This window comes from Sinocyclocheilus anshuiensis, unplaced genomic scaffold, assembly GCF_001515605.1.
Source record: "Sinocyclocheilus anshuiensis isolate Anshui unplaced genomic scaffold, SAMN03320099.WGS_v1.1 scaffold51, whole genome shotgun sequence".
NCBI classification, from domain to species: domain Eukaryota; kingdom Metazoa; phylum Chordata; class Actinopteri; order Cypriniformes; family Cyprinidae; genus Sinocyclocheilus; species Sinocyclocheilus anshuiensis.
Genome location: NW_015548296.1, coordinates 5,567,090 through 5,582,669, shown reverse-complemented (window position 1 = coordinate 5,582,669; position 15,580 = coordinate 5,567,090). Strand labels below are relative to the sequence as shown.

Sequence of the window (15,580 nt, the reverse complement as noted above, 5' to 3'; positions counted from 1 at the left end):
CCGTTTCATTCATACTGGACGCCAGAGGGCGCCCTCGCACAGAAAATCCACATATCCAGTCACAGAAGTAGAGATCTCATGACCCTCCAGGAAATCCCTTATATGGACAAAGGCATTGCTATTATAGCTGTAACTGAGTAACCAGAACATATAAACGTTTTGAATGATAAAACAAAGACAATAAACACTCGACTGCGACAATGTATAGTTTATCTGTGTTATTCAAGCCATCTTTGGTATTTTCATCATAATTAAGTATATTTATAATCCATTGCTAATCAACAGTCTTTTTACAGTATAGAACATATTTTCTGCCTCATTCTGTGACAAGAAGCCACATCAGATCACAAAAGGAAGCAGTTGTGGAGTAAAACCGTTATAGTGTTCTCTTTTGTTGGACAGCAGGTTTAGAAATGCTTCTCATTGCAAGTTTTATCATTCAAAACGTTTGTATCTTCTGTCTACTCACATTTATATCTTCTGTTTACTCCGTTACAGAGATAGCAATGCCTTTGTCCATATAAGAGATTTATTAGAATGTCATGAATTCTGTTACTTCTGTGATGCATATGTGGAGTTTCTGCACAAGGTTGCCCTCTGGTGTCCATAATAAATGAAATAGACATTACATGTGTTTATAATGCTATTGACCATTCCTTCCTATTTTGGGAAAGAAAAAAAATATAAGTATCGGTTCAGGCACCGTTTAGGCACCGGTACAGTTTTAAAAGTATCGATTTGGCACCGGTATCGTAAAAAATCCAAACGATACCCAACCCTACACACGACGCAGGAAATAGATATACATATATATATATATATATATATATATACAGTATATATGTTTTTGGAAGTCTCGTTTGCTCACCAAGACTCCATTTGTTTGATAAAAAAATACATTAAAAACAGTAATATTGTGAAATTTTATTACAGTTGAAAATTCAGCTTTGTCATCACAGAAATAAATGACATTTTAAAATATATTACAATAGAAAGCAGTCATTACTTCAATCTTCGGTGTAACATGATCCTTCATTTCTTAATATATTGTTATTATTGCTACTTACTATGTGTCCTGTTTAATTTCATTTATTTATTTGTAGCAAAAAACATAGACTCATACATTTTTACCATGATTTACAGAAAACACTCACTAATGTCATTCAGTGTAGGAATAGTTGATATAACAAAAAATATTGTCAAGAATATTTAGAATTATTATTAGATGACATTAAAAGAGCCAAAATATTAATTAATTGTCATTTTTAAATCTTTACCAATACTTGCACCTATCCGTCAAACCACTAGGTTTGTCCCATTTGTCTTAAATAATTTAAAATATTATTAAAAATTTAGTATGATTTCTTTTATATATTTTAATAAGTACAGGTTGGAGTATGTTGTTTACTTTTACATAAATATATCTGTTACACCAAATAACGATGGAGCACTATTTCGCCGATATTATTTTTTTATGAAGTTATTTTGCTATATTACTTATTTTGACTGAGGAAACGGTTTGTGTTAAAATGGACTGTTTTCCTTCCAAGTTTTCAATATTCACAAAGCTTTACTAAACTGCTACAGTTTTCATAGAGAACTGATATTTTAATCCATCTCGTCTCTCCAACAGGTCCCGTGACCAATGCTGTTATCATACCAGCACCTGCCAACATGTTCCTTGCTGACAGTCATCCAGCCGTCCCGCTGCCACGGTTCAGTCGCCACCTGAACCCCTCTGAGCAGGGTGACGGCACGGGCTCCGGAGGCATGTGTCTGAAACTGAGAGCCAACACACAGGTAACATCTGAAACATCGCTTACAATTTAAAGGGCACATATCATGGAAAATAGGATAAGGTCCACTGAGAATTTTTATGAGATGTCACAATTGCTCATTTAGAGCAACAGTGTTACATTTACTTATCAATTCATATTTGGTATGCAGCTACTTGGCCTTCCCTGAGAAATGCAAAAGGTCACATGCAAAGGTTTAGCCAAAGCCAGAGGTCATTTACATATAAATGTCTTGCAGAAGATGCGGAAGCAAAAAACATTCTTATTTAAAAAAAGCTATGCTTTTATAAATCTGACATAATGAAGGACTTGCTGTATACTAGGACTGAACAATATAGCCAGAATATTTGATAGTATATAATATATTATTTATCTATGTTTTCAGTCATTTGATGTTTTTTTTATATGTATATTGATATTGTCTATTTTAATAGTTTCAAAGGATTATTCTTTCTCTGGTTTTGTTCTTTAAATGCACATTTCGAAGTATAAGTAAACAAGGATGTTTCTTGCACTTTTACTCACGTAATAAGCACAGGAAGATTTTAACATTATATTTGATCATTTACAGTTATATGCGTAATTGTAATTCTTGAAACGTAATTGTTTTCTTGTAGCAGTTTGAAATGATTTACAGAAATTAGCATAAACATGTTTTTGCTACAAAAATTTAAATCAGAAACTGAATGTATCGGTTTCTTTATTTCCAAACTTTTCAATGGTAGTGTATAACATATCTTCTATTATTTATGTGACCCTGGAGCAAAAAACTAGTCATAAGTAGCACGGGGATATTTGTAGCAATAGCCAAAAATACATTGTATGGGTCAAAATTATAAATTTTTCTTTTATGCCAAAAATAATTAGGACATTAAGTAAAGATCGTGTTCCATGAAGATATTTAGTAAATTTCCTACCATAAATATTTCAAAAATGCATTTATCATTAGTAATATTCATTGCTAAGAACTTCATTTGGACAGCTTTAAAGGCGATTTTCTCAATATTTTTTTGCACCCTCAGATTCCAGATTTTCAAATAGTTGTATCTCGGCCAAATATTGTCCTATCCTAACATCAATGGAAAGCTTATTTATTCAGCTTTCAGATATTGTATAGATCTCAATTTCAGAAAAATGACCCTTATGACTGGTTTTGTGGTCCAGGGTCACATATTTAAAATCTTTCTTGTCTTGATTCAATGAAGAAATATAGGTTCCATTAGTGCCCGCCCACTTTTTCAGCAGTGTTGGTTCTGGAAGTATTTTTTTTCCCCAAAGGGATTTAAAAAGTCTTTGTTAAAGCATTATACGTCCTGAACCAAACCAACCAGCTACGACAAGAATCACAACATTACAAACTTTGATTGGAAACAAAAAAGTATTTGAAAATTGGACAAAAACACAAAGGTAAAATCCCACGAATGACAATCAAATTAAAAACAATCGAGAAATATAAAATGATGAGATATAGATTCAAATATTAAGTGTTTTGAGAGCGTGGGAAGACTGACTGAGGAAAAAAAATGTACTTAAATGATTTTAGCAAATGGCTGCAATATAACAAAGAGTGAAAAATTTAAGGGGGTCTGAATACTTTCCGTACCCACTGTACGTCATTTACAATGCTTTATGGGAGTGGACGGAGCGCAGCACTCATTTGCTGCTCTTTTTCCTGCTGTGACTCTCTGATTGGTGGGATTTTCTGTACAGCATCATGTAGGGGTGGGTGATATACTGGTAGACATGATTAACCGGTAGAAATTTGACAATCATCTCTATTGCAGTTACACGCTCACATGCCATTGCTGTGCTATATCGTTTGCATACATTTTTTAAGCATTTTGGTTTAAAAACAACTGATTTTAAGCCATTGAAATGCAATCAGCAGCAAAAGAGAACTAATTTTGCTTGTTTCTGAGTGCTGTCAGAGAGGCGTGCGCACGTGAAAACGGTGCTCATAGAGTATTTAACAGAGTTATTTTTGCAGCTTTATAGGCCTTGAACGGTTAAATACACACACTTGTATGTGTCAAAATACCCGTCTTTGCAAGTATCCTTGTAAACACAGTAATTTAGGTCTTAAGTGAAAGCAAACAGCTGAGAAAGAAAACATGTGTAACAGTATATTGGATCCGGCTCTTAAAGTAATTCATGGTAAACAAAAGAGAGAAAATCTCTCAGTGCTCTTGACTACAACACTTTTGTAACTTTAATAAGAAATATTTAATTTACACAGAAAAGAACACGTTTTTATAACTTTGATTACTTTATACAACGTATGTAGCATTTCTCAATTATTTGTTCTACTGTAGTTTATGTCCTATTGCTTGTAATTAGTTTCTTATTCTTATTTAATCGCTGACTGTCTACTTGCCTTCAGCGAGCTTAAGTTTTTTTTGTTTTTAGCTAGTATGTTTTTTTGTGGTATTGACACTGGTGACAAGAATTATGAAATATCTATTGTATCAACATTTTGATATCATGAAGACCTTATTTAAAGCAAAAATAACTCTTGAGCACAAAACCAGTCATAAGTAGCACTGGTATATTTGTAGCAATAGATTTTGATCAAAAGTACATTGTATGGGTCAAAATTGTCAATTTTTCTTTTATGCCAAAAACCATAAGGATATTAAGTAAAGATCATGTTCCATGAAGATATTTTGTAAATTACCTGCCGTAAATATATCAAAACTTCATTTTTGATTAGTAATATGCATTGCTAAGGACTTCAGATTCCAGATTTTCAAATAGTTGTATCTCAGCCCAAATATTGTCCAATCCTAACAAACCATACATCAATGGAAAGCTTATTTATTCAGCTTTCAGATGGTGTATAAATCTCAATTTCGAAAAATTTACACTTATGACTGGTTTTGTCGTCCAGGGTCACATATCGTTACCGTGAAATAAAATTACTCATATTGTGATATAAAATTTTGGTCATTGACCAAAATATCACCCACCCCTAGCATCATGGGTAATGTAGTTTTTCACAAGGGATTGAGCTGTTAAATATGATTATTTAAAACAGAGGTTGATGATGGCCTCAACAGAAGAATATACCATTGATTAACAGCCTCGGAGCTCACAGTAGGTCTGTCTGTCTTTAAATGTTTTTCAGTTATTGTTCAAAATCAATTTCTCTATTGAGAAAATGAAAGGCACTTTTACTTCCAAAACCCTACTGTTGCACATCTATATAAAATGAAAATGTATTTTCTACATGCATGCTATTGAGCGATTTACTGTTCTTGTCATTTTTACTCAGTATGTCATAACTCATCATAACCTAAATGTTGCTAAATACATCTTATAAATAAATAAATAAATAATATTGACAACAAAATCGTTGCAAATCCATCATGAATATCCAGCCATCCTCAAATGCATAATCAGGTGGTTCCTTTTCCTTTAATGCAGATGTTGACACTTGTATAAGGTGTCACAGCTGCATGTTGGTGATACGATTAGGTCAAAGGTGTTTAATGCAAGTTGCACATATGGATCTGCCTCCTCACCAACAGCAGAGTTCAAACGTGATGAATGTTTACAGCCGTTAGCGGCCTGACCGTAATTGCCTCCATGTCAAAATCAATTACAGACCTAAAAATGAAATGCTTATAAAGTCTTACATTTGCCCACCACCTGCTCAGTGGGTCCAACCTTTTTTTTTATCTTTCCTTCTTTCTGCATATCTGCTGTTTTCCTCTTCCTCCCCCTCCCCCTTAGCTTATTTACAGAGCGGCTAATCTTCCAGCCTCTGGGAGAGCACATGCTATCTGGAAAACACGCTTCTTTCACCTCTGCACAGTGAGAGGGATCCTAAAACAAATGTTTTGATAAGTGCATTAATACTTCTACCAGGAAGCAAAAATAACTGCGACCCAGAGGCTGCACCCAACATCACACATTCGGCATGATTGGCATTCCACACGGCGTGTAAATTAAAGCTGCTCTGAGAAAATTAATTTCTCTTACGGAATTGTTTCTGTTATTCGCTCGGAAGGTGAAGCGACGACCCCGCTGGGAGGGGTACACTGCGAAATCCGGCCTGAATTGAACCACTCGACGCTCTAAATAATCGCGACTCAAGGGGGAAGTCTATTAGCAGCGTGGCTGACTATTCAGATGGAGGTCAGCGGTAAGATGGGTTTCCATCAGACCTGTTGCCATCCTGGAGGAGCTCAGGTCTGCTCTGCTCTGTGCTAATGGAGTGGAGCTTGAGGACAGTGGGTTACGGCCCTTAACTTTGCATAAAGATATGAAAGCTCTTATTTGGCCCTGAATTTGGCAGCTCATGGTGGTGGGCTAAAGGTTGCTGCCAGAGCTGCAGAGGTCGACCGCTCTGCTTTCATAGCTAATTCTGAAGCAGTTTTTTTATTAAGCGTAATCGTCTGTGATATTTGCCAGCTGTTTATTTATCCTGAAAACATTTCATTTTAATTTGCCATTTGTGTTATTTTGCATTGGTAACAAGCCTCCACAAGCTTTCCTGGTTGCGGTTGCCAGATTTCAAGAGTTTAAATCTTATGTCCAGTGGTTTACTTGATGTTTCCAACCTGGCAACCTTGCACATGTGCTCTCTCTGTATTACAATAAAAATGCTTATGAGCTGAAAACAGAGAAAAAATGTACGTTGGAGTTTAGCGATATCATTCTGTGGTGGAAAAGGTGCTAGTGGAAATTACATTAACATTTTCAAAAATAAAATGGTAGACTAATTTTACAGATTTATGTGCACTTTATGTGTCCTACTTTTAATAAAACTTGTTCTTAATTTTGATCAAAAGAATTGTTGTGGGGGAAGTTATGTTACAGTTCTGGGACAAAATTGATAATTTTAACACAATAAATATGAAAATGGTTTATTTCACTTGTACTTTATATTACATTTCATTTATGTTTGTGCTGTGCTGCTTACTGTTTTTAAGGGAACCGTGATTCATTTTTTCAAGATTATTGATAGAATGTTCAAAAGAACAGCTTTTATTTGAAACAGCAATTTTTTTTTTAACATTATAAATGTCTTTACAGTCACTTTTGATCAGTTTATTTTGCCCTTTCTTTATAGTATTAATATTATTGATTGGTTTAAAGTATTTATTTCAAATAAAAACAAAAAAACAAAATCGTACTGAGCACATACTTTTGAATGGTAGTGTAAGAAAAGCCTCCACATTAAGGAAATTATGTACAATTATGTACAATATTACGAGTACAATATTTCAAATTTGTGAGTGTCTGTGGGTGTTTTTGTGAGCACATTCAAACTACTATGCTGAGCAGCAGCACCTGCTTTACTCATGTTTCTGTGAAATCAGCAGCTTTACTGTATCCATCGAGGCAGGAACAGTAAATTCCCACAGACGGGCACTGATGGTCCGTAAATCAGCAGAGTAAGATGGCAGGATCTGGGAATGGCTGTTAAAAAGAGATTGACCTTGCTGAGATTTTCATTGTCAGCCTTAATAATCTCGTTGGACCCTTGGAACAACGTCATCCCCTCCACAAACCCCCAGCCACTTATTCACTGTCAGCGGTGATCAGCCTGCAGGAGACAGCCATGATTAGACCTTGTTTGTAATTGACCCTCTCACGGTCGGCACAGCCACTTCAGGACACATGTGTCATGGGAAATGCTACACACAAACACCTTATTTGCACAATCGATCATTATTGTAGCTTAACATGCTATTATGTTGATGTTTAAAGTGTTTTTCTTTGTCTTTTCACACTCTCAGGAGCCAGAGGGGACATATTTGGAGAAGGCAGACGAGCTCTACTCTCTGATGTGTGCTGTCACTGACAAGGTAAGCGGGGAAGTTCACCGCTGCTGTTGTGAGTCAGTCGTTACTGTGAGCTGAATTTTAGCAAGGTTTTTAAGGCAGAGATGGTTTGTAGCCTGTTGGCTTAGATTTTTTTGATGATCAGCGTGAAGAGAGTGGAGATGGAGCACTTGTCACGAGTAGTGTGGACTAGTGCTCAGCCAGGCAGAGTAATCAAATTGCCATTTTAAGATGGCTAACAACTATGCCCATCTGGGTAATTAACACAACCTTTTCATATAAATTGTGATCAAATATTGTTTAAATGAAATGTTCAGCAAATTAAGGTTCTTTGCTATGATAACCAGTACTACATTTCTCTGCCTATACCGATTATTCAGAAAACTGATAACGATAAGGGAAAAAAATTTCTCTCACCTAATGCTGTAAACTATACAGGGAAGCCACTCATTTGGTATGTTGCTATAATAATAGAGGTTAAAATTAACAACAGAGACCAAACTACTGTATTCAACTGCTATTTATGTTCAGATATAATAATCGCAGTCAAATAAAAACAGAAATGTTTGCATAGATCTCAGTTGCACGTAAGGTAGTTTTCATAGAAACTTCTTATGTCAGATTTATTCAAACATACATATATAATTATCAGTAAATAAGCTCGCTCTAGTGTTTTTTAAGGCTAAATAACCAACTGTGAACACTGGATAACTTTCCTGTTATTGTTAATGCAATGTTAAGTGACATTGATTACAAGCTGTTTTATTGACGTCTTCCTGATGTTGAAACACTGATCGAGTGATTACATGAGAGAGGATACATTTCAGTTAGTTTTACTTTATCTTTCCACATATCCTCTGAAGTTTATTCGTGTTTATTTTGTGCCGTAACTAGTAGTAAAGGGGAAGGGACTCACGTTCCTAAGGCACTACAGCAATCTGTCATGCTACATTTATGAATGTCAAAAGGGCATTTATTGCTTGAATTTTGTGATAAAGTTGTCAAAATTAGAGCATTGAGACTTTCACTGCGTCCAAAATCGAATACTTGCCTACTATATAGTATGCGGAAAACAGTATGCTGAAAGAATAGTATGTCTGAATTCATCATATGCAAAAAAAACAGTATGCCAAAAGAGTAGTATGTCTGAATTCATAGTATGGGAAAAACAGTTTGTCAAAAGAGTAGTATGTTCGAATTCATATGTGGGAAAAAAGTATGCCAAAAGAGTAGTATGTCTGAATTCATAGTATGGGAAAAACAGTTTGTCAAAAGAGTAGTATGTTCGAATTCATAATATGTGGAAAAACAGTATGTCAGAAGAGTAGTATGTCCGAATTTATAGTGTGCGGAAAAACAGTATTTCAAATGAGTATGTCCAAATTCATAGTATACAAAAAAAACAGTATGCCAAAAGAGTAGTATGTCCGAATTCATAGTATGGGAAAAACAGTTTGTCAAAAGAGTAGTATGTTCGAATTCATAGTATACGAAAAACTGTATGCTTAAATAGTAGTATATACGAATTCTTAGTATGCGGAAAAACAGTATGTCAAACGAGTAGGATGTCCGAATTCATAGTAGGCAAAAAACAGTACGTGAAAAGTACCCGGATGATCTACTGCTTCCGCCTGGATTCTAAAGTGCACAGTCAAAGGATTCTTTATTATCCCATGAGGCCACGGGAGAGAATTTATGAATAGCATGAATATTTATAAATAGCACATGATAGTAACAACATGGTAGATGTAATACGTCTGAATTTCCTTCATACTACCCATATTCATACTACAATATACTTTTTTTTAACTGTCTCAAAGTTCAAATTCAAATGTAGTACCTATTCAGACAGTATGTGATTTCAGATGCAGTGTTTGTCTCTTGTAACAAAGAACAAAGCTCTTTGCGATTACTGGACAGGAGGTGCACTAGAAATAATGTTTGGTGAAGGGACAAACCATGGACCTGGCAACACTGGCTTAAAACCTTTTCCATATAAGTACATCATCATTGCTTTTATCAGTCGACACAGATTATTGGCTGATGTGCTGGTGCATCCCTAATAATACGTGGCTTTAAGGCAACCAAGGCAGCCAACCAGGCAGGGTAGGTGTTTTGGTTCAAAACCATTTTTTGTTATGCTGGTTGAAAGTCTCTTCACATTCCGATAGCAATCACCAAGTTAAGTGGACTAAATGTATTTATATCGTCTGTGGAAGGCGTAGGATCGTTAAATGTTTGTCCAATCATATCCCTCAGTCAGAGGGCTACAATAAGCTGCTTGTCAACGTATATATTTGCCTGCCTCCACATGCCCTGTTCGCACAGACATGATAATAGACATTGCATACCGAGCAAGAATGAAAAGCGTTATTGTAATATTATACGCTTTGTACTGTAATGTTTTCTCACCAGTGAATGAGACATGAGGTAATCTGATAGCATTGCATTTAACCCTCCACCAACGCCATCTCACGATCACGTGTTTTGGGGGAGGCGTGGCTTTGGAGAGCGATTTGCAGGGAGGGTGGAATCTTATGCTTTTAAAGCTAGCTTGCTCTCTGAAATCACCCACCTTTAATTTTTGACGTGATCTACCTTCCGATTCGACTGGTAGACTGTAAAATGAGCAAATATCACATAGGCTTACATTCACTGAGGAATGAATGAATAAATACTTAAATGAATTGATAATGTGAGAACAGACAGCAGAGTGTTGGGAAAGGGTTTCCTGGGACAAGTCAGCTATACAAAATATTTACCGCAGCACGCTGTGATTTACAGAGGCGATCGATACAATACTACAATCTTTCATATAGAGCATCTCACTCGCTTCTTCCTGCAGGAAATGAGCCACTTGCACACGTCTGTCAGAGTCAGAGCCATCAGACTGGGCTTGAAGCTGAACTGATTAACACATAAAGCCTAAGAGTTTATTTTCTCTCAGCTCAAGCATTTAGAGTAGAAGAGGGCCTTCAGTACCCCATTCTACTGAAAATGTGAGACCAATTGTTGTATTCTTGATTTTATGAGCCTCCTTAATTAAGAGGGGGTGTCTGTATACTTCTGGCCTATTGAACATCAGCTGTTCAGGGAATTAAATACAGGCAAAGCACAAGCTGCGTACCTCATAACTCTGTCCAAATACATTATTTTAGCCTCTTTAAAATGTCAAAGTACAGTGAGGCCAGATGGTCCCCGCAATCCCGTCCATCTGGAGGGACCGACGGGTGTTTTGGGGTTTGTTGCCGTTATCCGCCTCCGAACGCGTTCAGGTCACCATAGAGGTTGTTCCCTCTTCCTCATGGATCTCCTGACGCTTTTAAAGTGAGTCCGGCTCTGGCAGGACCATTAAGTGGATTAGTTTCACTCACTCAAAAGGGAGTTGGATCCTGCCGGCGAGCTCAGAGCCCGCTGTGTTTATTCAGGAGATGTATGTAAATAAATATATAACTGGAGAGCAGGAGATATTTTTTTTTTACAATCCCTCCCGACTTAATCTGGGGGAAATGTGCCTGCATGGGGGGAATCGAGCACAAAGGGAATGTCAATATTTTCTCCGCTAGATTAAGGATGTTCTAAAACGGGATTTGATGACCTCAGCGAAAATCTATGATGAAACTTGAATTCTTAGACGCAGGTGCAGGGTTTTTTTTCTATATGAAATAACCTCACCTCCTCATTTACACAGCTCATCTTCTAGTTTATATATGCTTAGCTCGTTTAGATTAAAGGAATGTTCCGGGTTCAGTACAAGTTAAGCGCAATCGACATCTGGGACATTTTGTCAATAACCACAGAAAATAATATACTCTTTACCAAGTTCTTTAAAACAAACACAAATTGATTTTATAGTCATGCTTTTACAACCTAAGCATATGAGACAAACTGCTGTACTAATATAATAATGAGCTGTAGTTGCTCCATCACAAAAATAATATAATATAATTAGTGCTGTCAAATCATGATTAATTGCGATTATAAAAATGTAACATGTTTTTCTTAAATGTATACATGCATGTGTGTGTATTTATATATACATAATAAATATACACAGTACACACACATATATTATGTAAACAAAAACTTTTATTTTGGATGCGATTAATTGCGATTAATCATTTGACAGCACTAAATATAATATATAACATAAGATAAGATAAGCTGTGGTCATTCCTGTCACAAAGGTCATGGAACAATCATGGAAATGTCTGTAGTGTTCTAATTTTTGTCGATTGAGAGTATTATTGGAGACATTTGTCCAACAATATGTTTGTTTAAATCTATTAATTCTGAAGTTTGTGCCTCACATACAAGTGAATATCTGGCCCAATAATTACTAGAAAATAATCTATAAGAATACGTATGTGTAATTGTGAACGACTGGAAAGGTCATGTAAAAGTCATGAAGATTCATAGGTTAAAAGTGTTGGAACGATGTGATAAGTGTGGCTCTGTTCTCTGTCAGAGTGTGTTTGGTGATGGGGAGAACACTAAAGTTCGAGTGTCTGAACTGGAGGAGGAGGTGAAGACCCTGAAGAAGATCAATAAAGATCTGTATGAGTTCTCCACTCAGCTCCTGACCAAACCCAACTAGAAGAGCTTCCAGCTGCAGAGGTCCTCCGGCAGAACAGTCGGATCAGAACGAGAGAAAAATGCATAAAAATGGACTGTTCTTTTCTGCCCTATTTTTATGTCCTAAGGGCAAGATTTTTTTTCACATCCTTGTCAAAATAAGCACAAGGATCCGGAGGTATATTGGTAGTGTGTTTATGTGGTGACATTTACTTTCTGTATTATTGTAGGCATAAACTTTAATTATTTGGTGTTTTTTATTCAAAATAATTTTGACCTGTACACTTCATTAAAAAAAAAAGTTGCCAAAAAATTCACACGTGTGACATTTGAATCATTTTTCAGCCTCTTTATTCTCATTCCAACCAGCACGTAAGGCACAGATCTTTAAAAAGATTAAAAATACTAATAAAAGACAATTACGGATGATGCATCTACCTAAAAATTATTTTTATTTATTGTTACCAACCTTTGAGAACTTGACTTTAACCCCATCACGGTAGATTTGGGAATTATATACTGATAATTTGATTGGTAATTGCAGTATTTCTCTGTTTTAGTGTGTTTTGTAAAATGTAAATCACACAATTTATATAGAATAATATTCCATAACATTTCCTTATTTCCTGAAAATGTCAGAGTATAACATGATTGAAAAGAAAGACAAATTAAGAATTTTCTCACAAATTGCGTTATTTTTTTAAAATTATTATTGTTACTAACCTTTAAATGCTACTTTAGTTCAGCCCTGTCAAGAAAATTATATAAATTATATACTTGTTGGCTAGATAACTGCAGTATCACTCGGTTTTGTTGTGCTTTGTAAAATGTAAAACTCAATTAATATACAATAATATTCCATCACATTTAAATAATTTTTAAGGAGAAAATGTCACAGCATAACAGGGTTGAACAGAAATGCAAATAAAGAATTCTTACAAATTGTAGTTGTTTATTCATTTATTGTTACTAACCTTTAAGTGCAACTCTGTCACTGTAAATTTGGAAGTGATATACTTATTTTGATACAGTATTGCAGTTACAGTTTTGGAGTGCTTCGTAAAATGTAAATCACACATTAATATATAACAATTTGAGGGGAAAATGTCAGAGCGTAACAGGGTTGAACAGTGTCAGAAATTGCTAATGCTAAAAGCATTTTTAAAGCAAGCATTTAAAAAACATTCCAAATAAAATGTTTTTTTCCTGCACTAAACAAATGCATTAAATAATGTGTGAGCATTTACAGTAGTATCCTGTTAATTTTATCAAAATTAAATGATGGAGAATTCAAACTCTTGTAGACTTTATCAGAAATCTTCATTCTGAGCTTTGTCTTCAGTGAAACCTCAAACATGAGGTCATTCTCCTGCTGTACATCCAGCAGCTGTCAGCGAAGTCATCGTCTTGTAATTTGAAGTTAGCCAGAGAGATCAGATTAGCCGTGTTCGTACAGCCTCACACCGTGTTCTTGTTCAAATGACACTTCGATCGGGCTTCCTCCGCATGTGCTACTCTTCTGCATTGCAGTGCAGCCTAAAACTTCATAAACACCTTTCCCTTGCACAGTGGCTTATTTTTCATCTCTTGTTACAGGAGAGTAAAGCTGCCCTCACTGTGACCCTCACAGACGTCCCCCAGGATTTAACATTCTGGAAACATCCGCAGAATCTTAAAGGGGAAATATTAAAGCCTTTAAAAACTCAAATAAACAAGTCAATAAGAGTGGGGAAAAGTCATCAGCATTCCACCGGCATGCTGTTGTGAATGCAAAGAATGCTTGATTTCTGTCTAGTTAACTCAATTAGACCATGTGATGCAGATAAGACCCATCTGAGTATCATCGTCTTAGGATGGAGAGAGAGAGAGAGAGAGAGGAAGCACCACTGATATCAGTTACAACTACCTCTCAGCACTTCCTCTTTGAAGATTGTTCTACTTCAGCTGTTCCTGCTCACAAGAGGGAGAAACAGTTCCTTAGCCCCCCCACACACACACGCACACATACACAACACACTCCAATCATCGTGTGGAAACTCATTCTTTCACTTTGACAGAGTCATTCTGTAGCCCTCAGCTGCGGGAAGCATTGTAAGCAGGCGGTTCATGGAGGAACAGCTTCTTAAGAGCTTATTTTGTTGCAGTGGATGAGAAGGAAAGGTGTGCTTTGAGCGTGTGACGTGAAACACCTGGTCCCTGGCTTGTTCCAAACCTGTACGAGTTTCTTTCTTCTGTTGAACTCAAAAGAAGATATTTTGAAGAATGCTGCTAACCAAACAGTTGTTGGTCCCCATTGACTTCCAAAGTATGGAAACAAATATTACGGAAGTCAATGGGGACCATGCTGTTTACCACATTCTTCAAAATATCTTCTTTAGAAGAAAGAAGCTCATACAGGTTTGGAACAACTTGAGGGTGAGTAAATGATGATGGAATGATCTATCTATCTATCTATCTATCTATCTATCTATCTATCTACCTATCTATCTATAGATAATCTATCTATCTATCTATCTATCTATCTATCTGTCTATCTGTCTATCTGTCTGTCTGTCTGTCTGTCTCATTTATCTGTTTGTCTATCTGTCTGTCTGTCATTTATCTGTTTGTCTGTCTGTCATTTATCTATGTTTGTCTGTCTGTCTGTCATTTATCTATGTTTATCTGTCTGTCTGTGTCTGTCTGTCTGTCTGTCTGTCTTGTCTTGTCTTGTCTGTCATTTATCTCTGTCTGTCTGTCTGTCATTTATCTCTGTCTGTCTGTCTGTCATTTATCTCTGTCTGTCTGTCTGTCATTTATCTCTGTCTGTCTGTCTGTCATTTATCTCTGTCTGTCTGTCTGTCATTTATCTCTGTCTGTCTGTCTGTCATTTATCTCTGTCTGTCTGTCTGTCATTTATCTCTGTCTGTCTGTCTGTCATTTATCTCTGTCTGTCTGTGTCATTTATCTCTGTCATTTATCTCTGTCTTGTCTGTCATTTATCTCTGTCTGTCTTGTCTGTCATTTATCTCTGTCTGTCTGTCTGTCTGTCTGTCATTTATCTCTGTCTGTCTTGTCTTGTCTGTCTGTCTGTCTGTCTGTCTATCATTTATCTCTGTCTGTCTGTCTGTCATTTATCTCTGTCTGTCTTGTCTGTCATTTATCTCTGTCATTTATCTCTGTCTTGTCTGTCATTTATCTCTGTCTTGTCTGTCATTTATCTCTGTCTGTCTGGTCTGTCTGTCTGTCTGTCATTTATCTCTGTCTGTCTGTCTGTCATTTATCTCGGTCTGTCTTGTCTCATTTATCTCTGTCTGTCGTTTATCTCTGTCTGTCTGTCTGTCTGTCATTTATCTCTGTCTGTCTGTCTTGTCTTGTCTGTCTGTCTGTCATTTATCTCTGTCTGTCATTTATCTCTGTCTGTCTGTCTGTCTGTCATTT

At 36.2% G+C, this 15,580-nt stretch overlaps 1 protein-coding gene across 1 annotated transcript in view; it reads left to right on the top strand.

Annotated features, from left to right (window-relative positions):
- Positions 1 to 12,639, top strand: part of LOC107655968 (WD repeat-containing protein 18) — a 63,026-nt gene extending 50,387 nt beyond the window's left edge. The window contains 3 exon segments of the mRNA XM_074186887.1: positions 1,634 to 1,800; positions 7,541 to 7,609; positions 12,054 to 12,639. Coding sequence (XP_074042988.1) covers positions 1,634 to 1,800; positions 7,541 to 7,609; positions 12,054 to 12,182 — 365 coding nt within the window. The 3' untranslated portion in view covers positions 12,183 to 12,639.
- Positions 12,640 to 15,580: the final 2,941 nt, after the last annotated feature.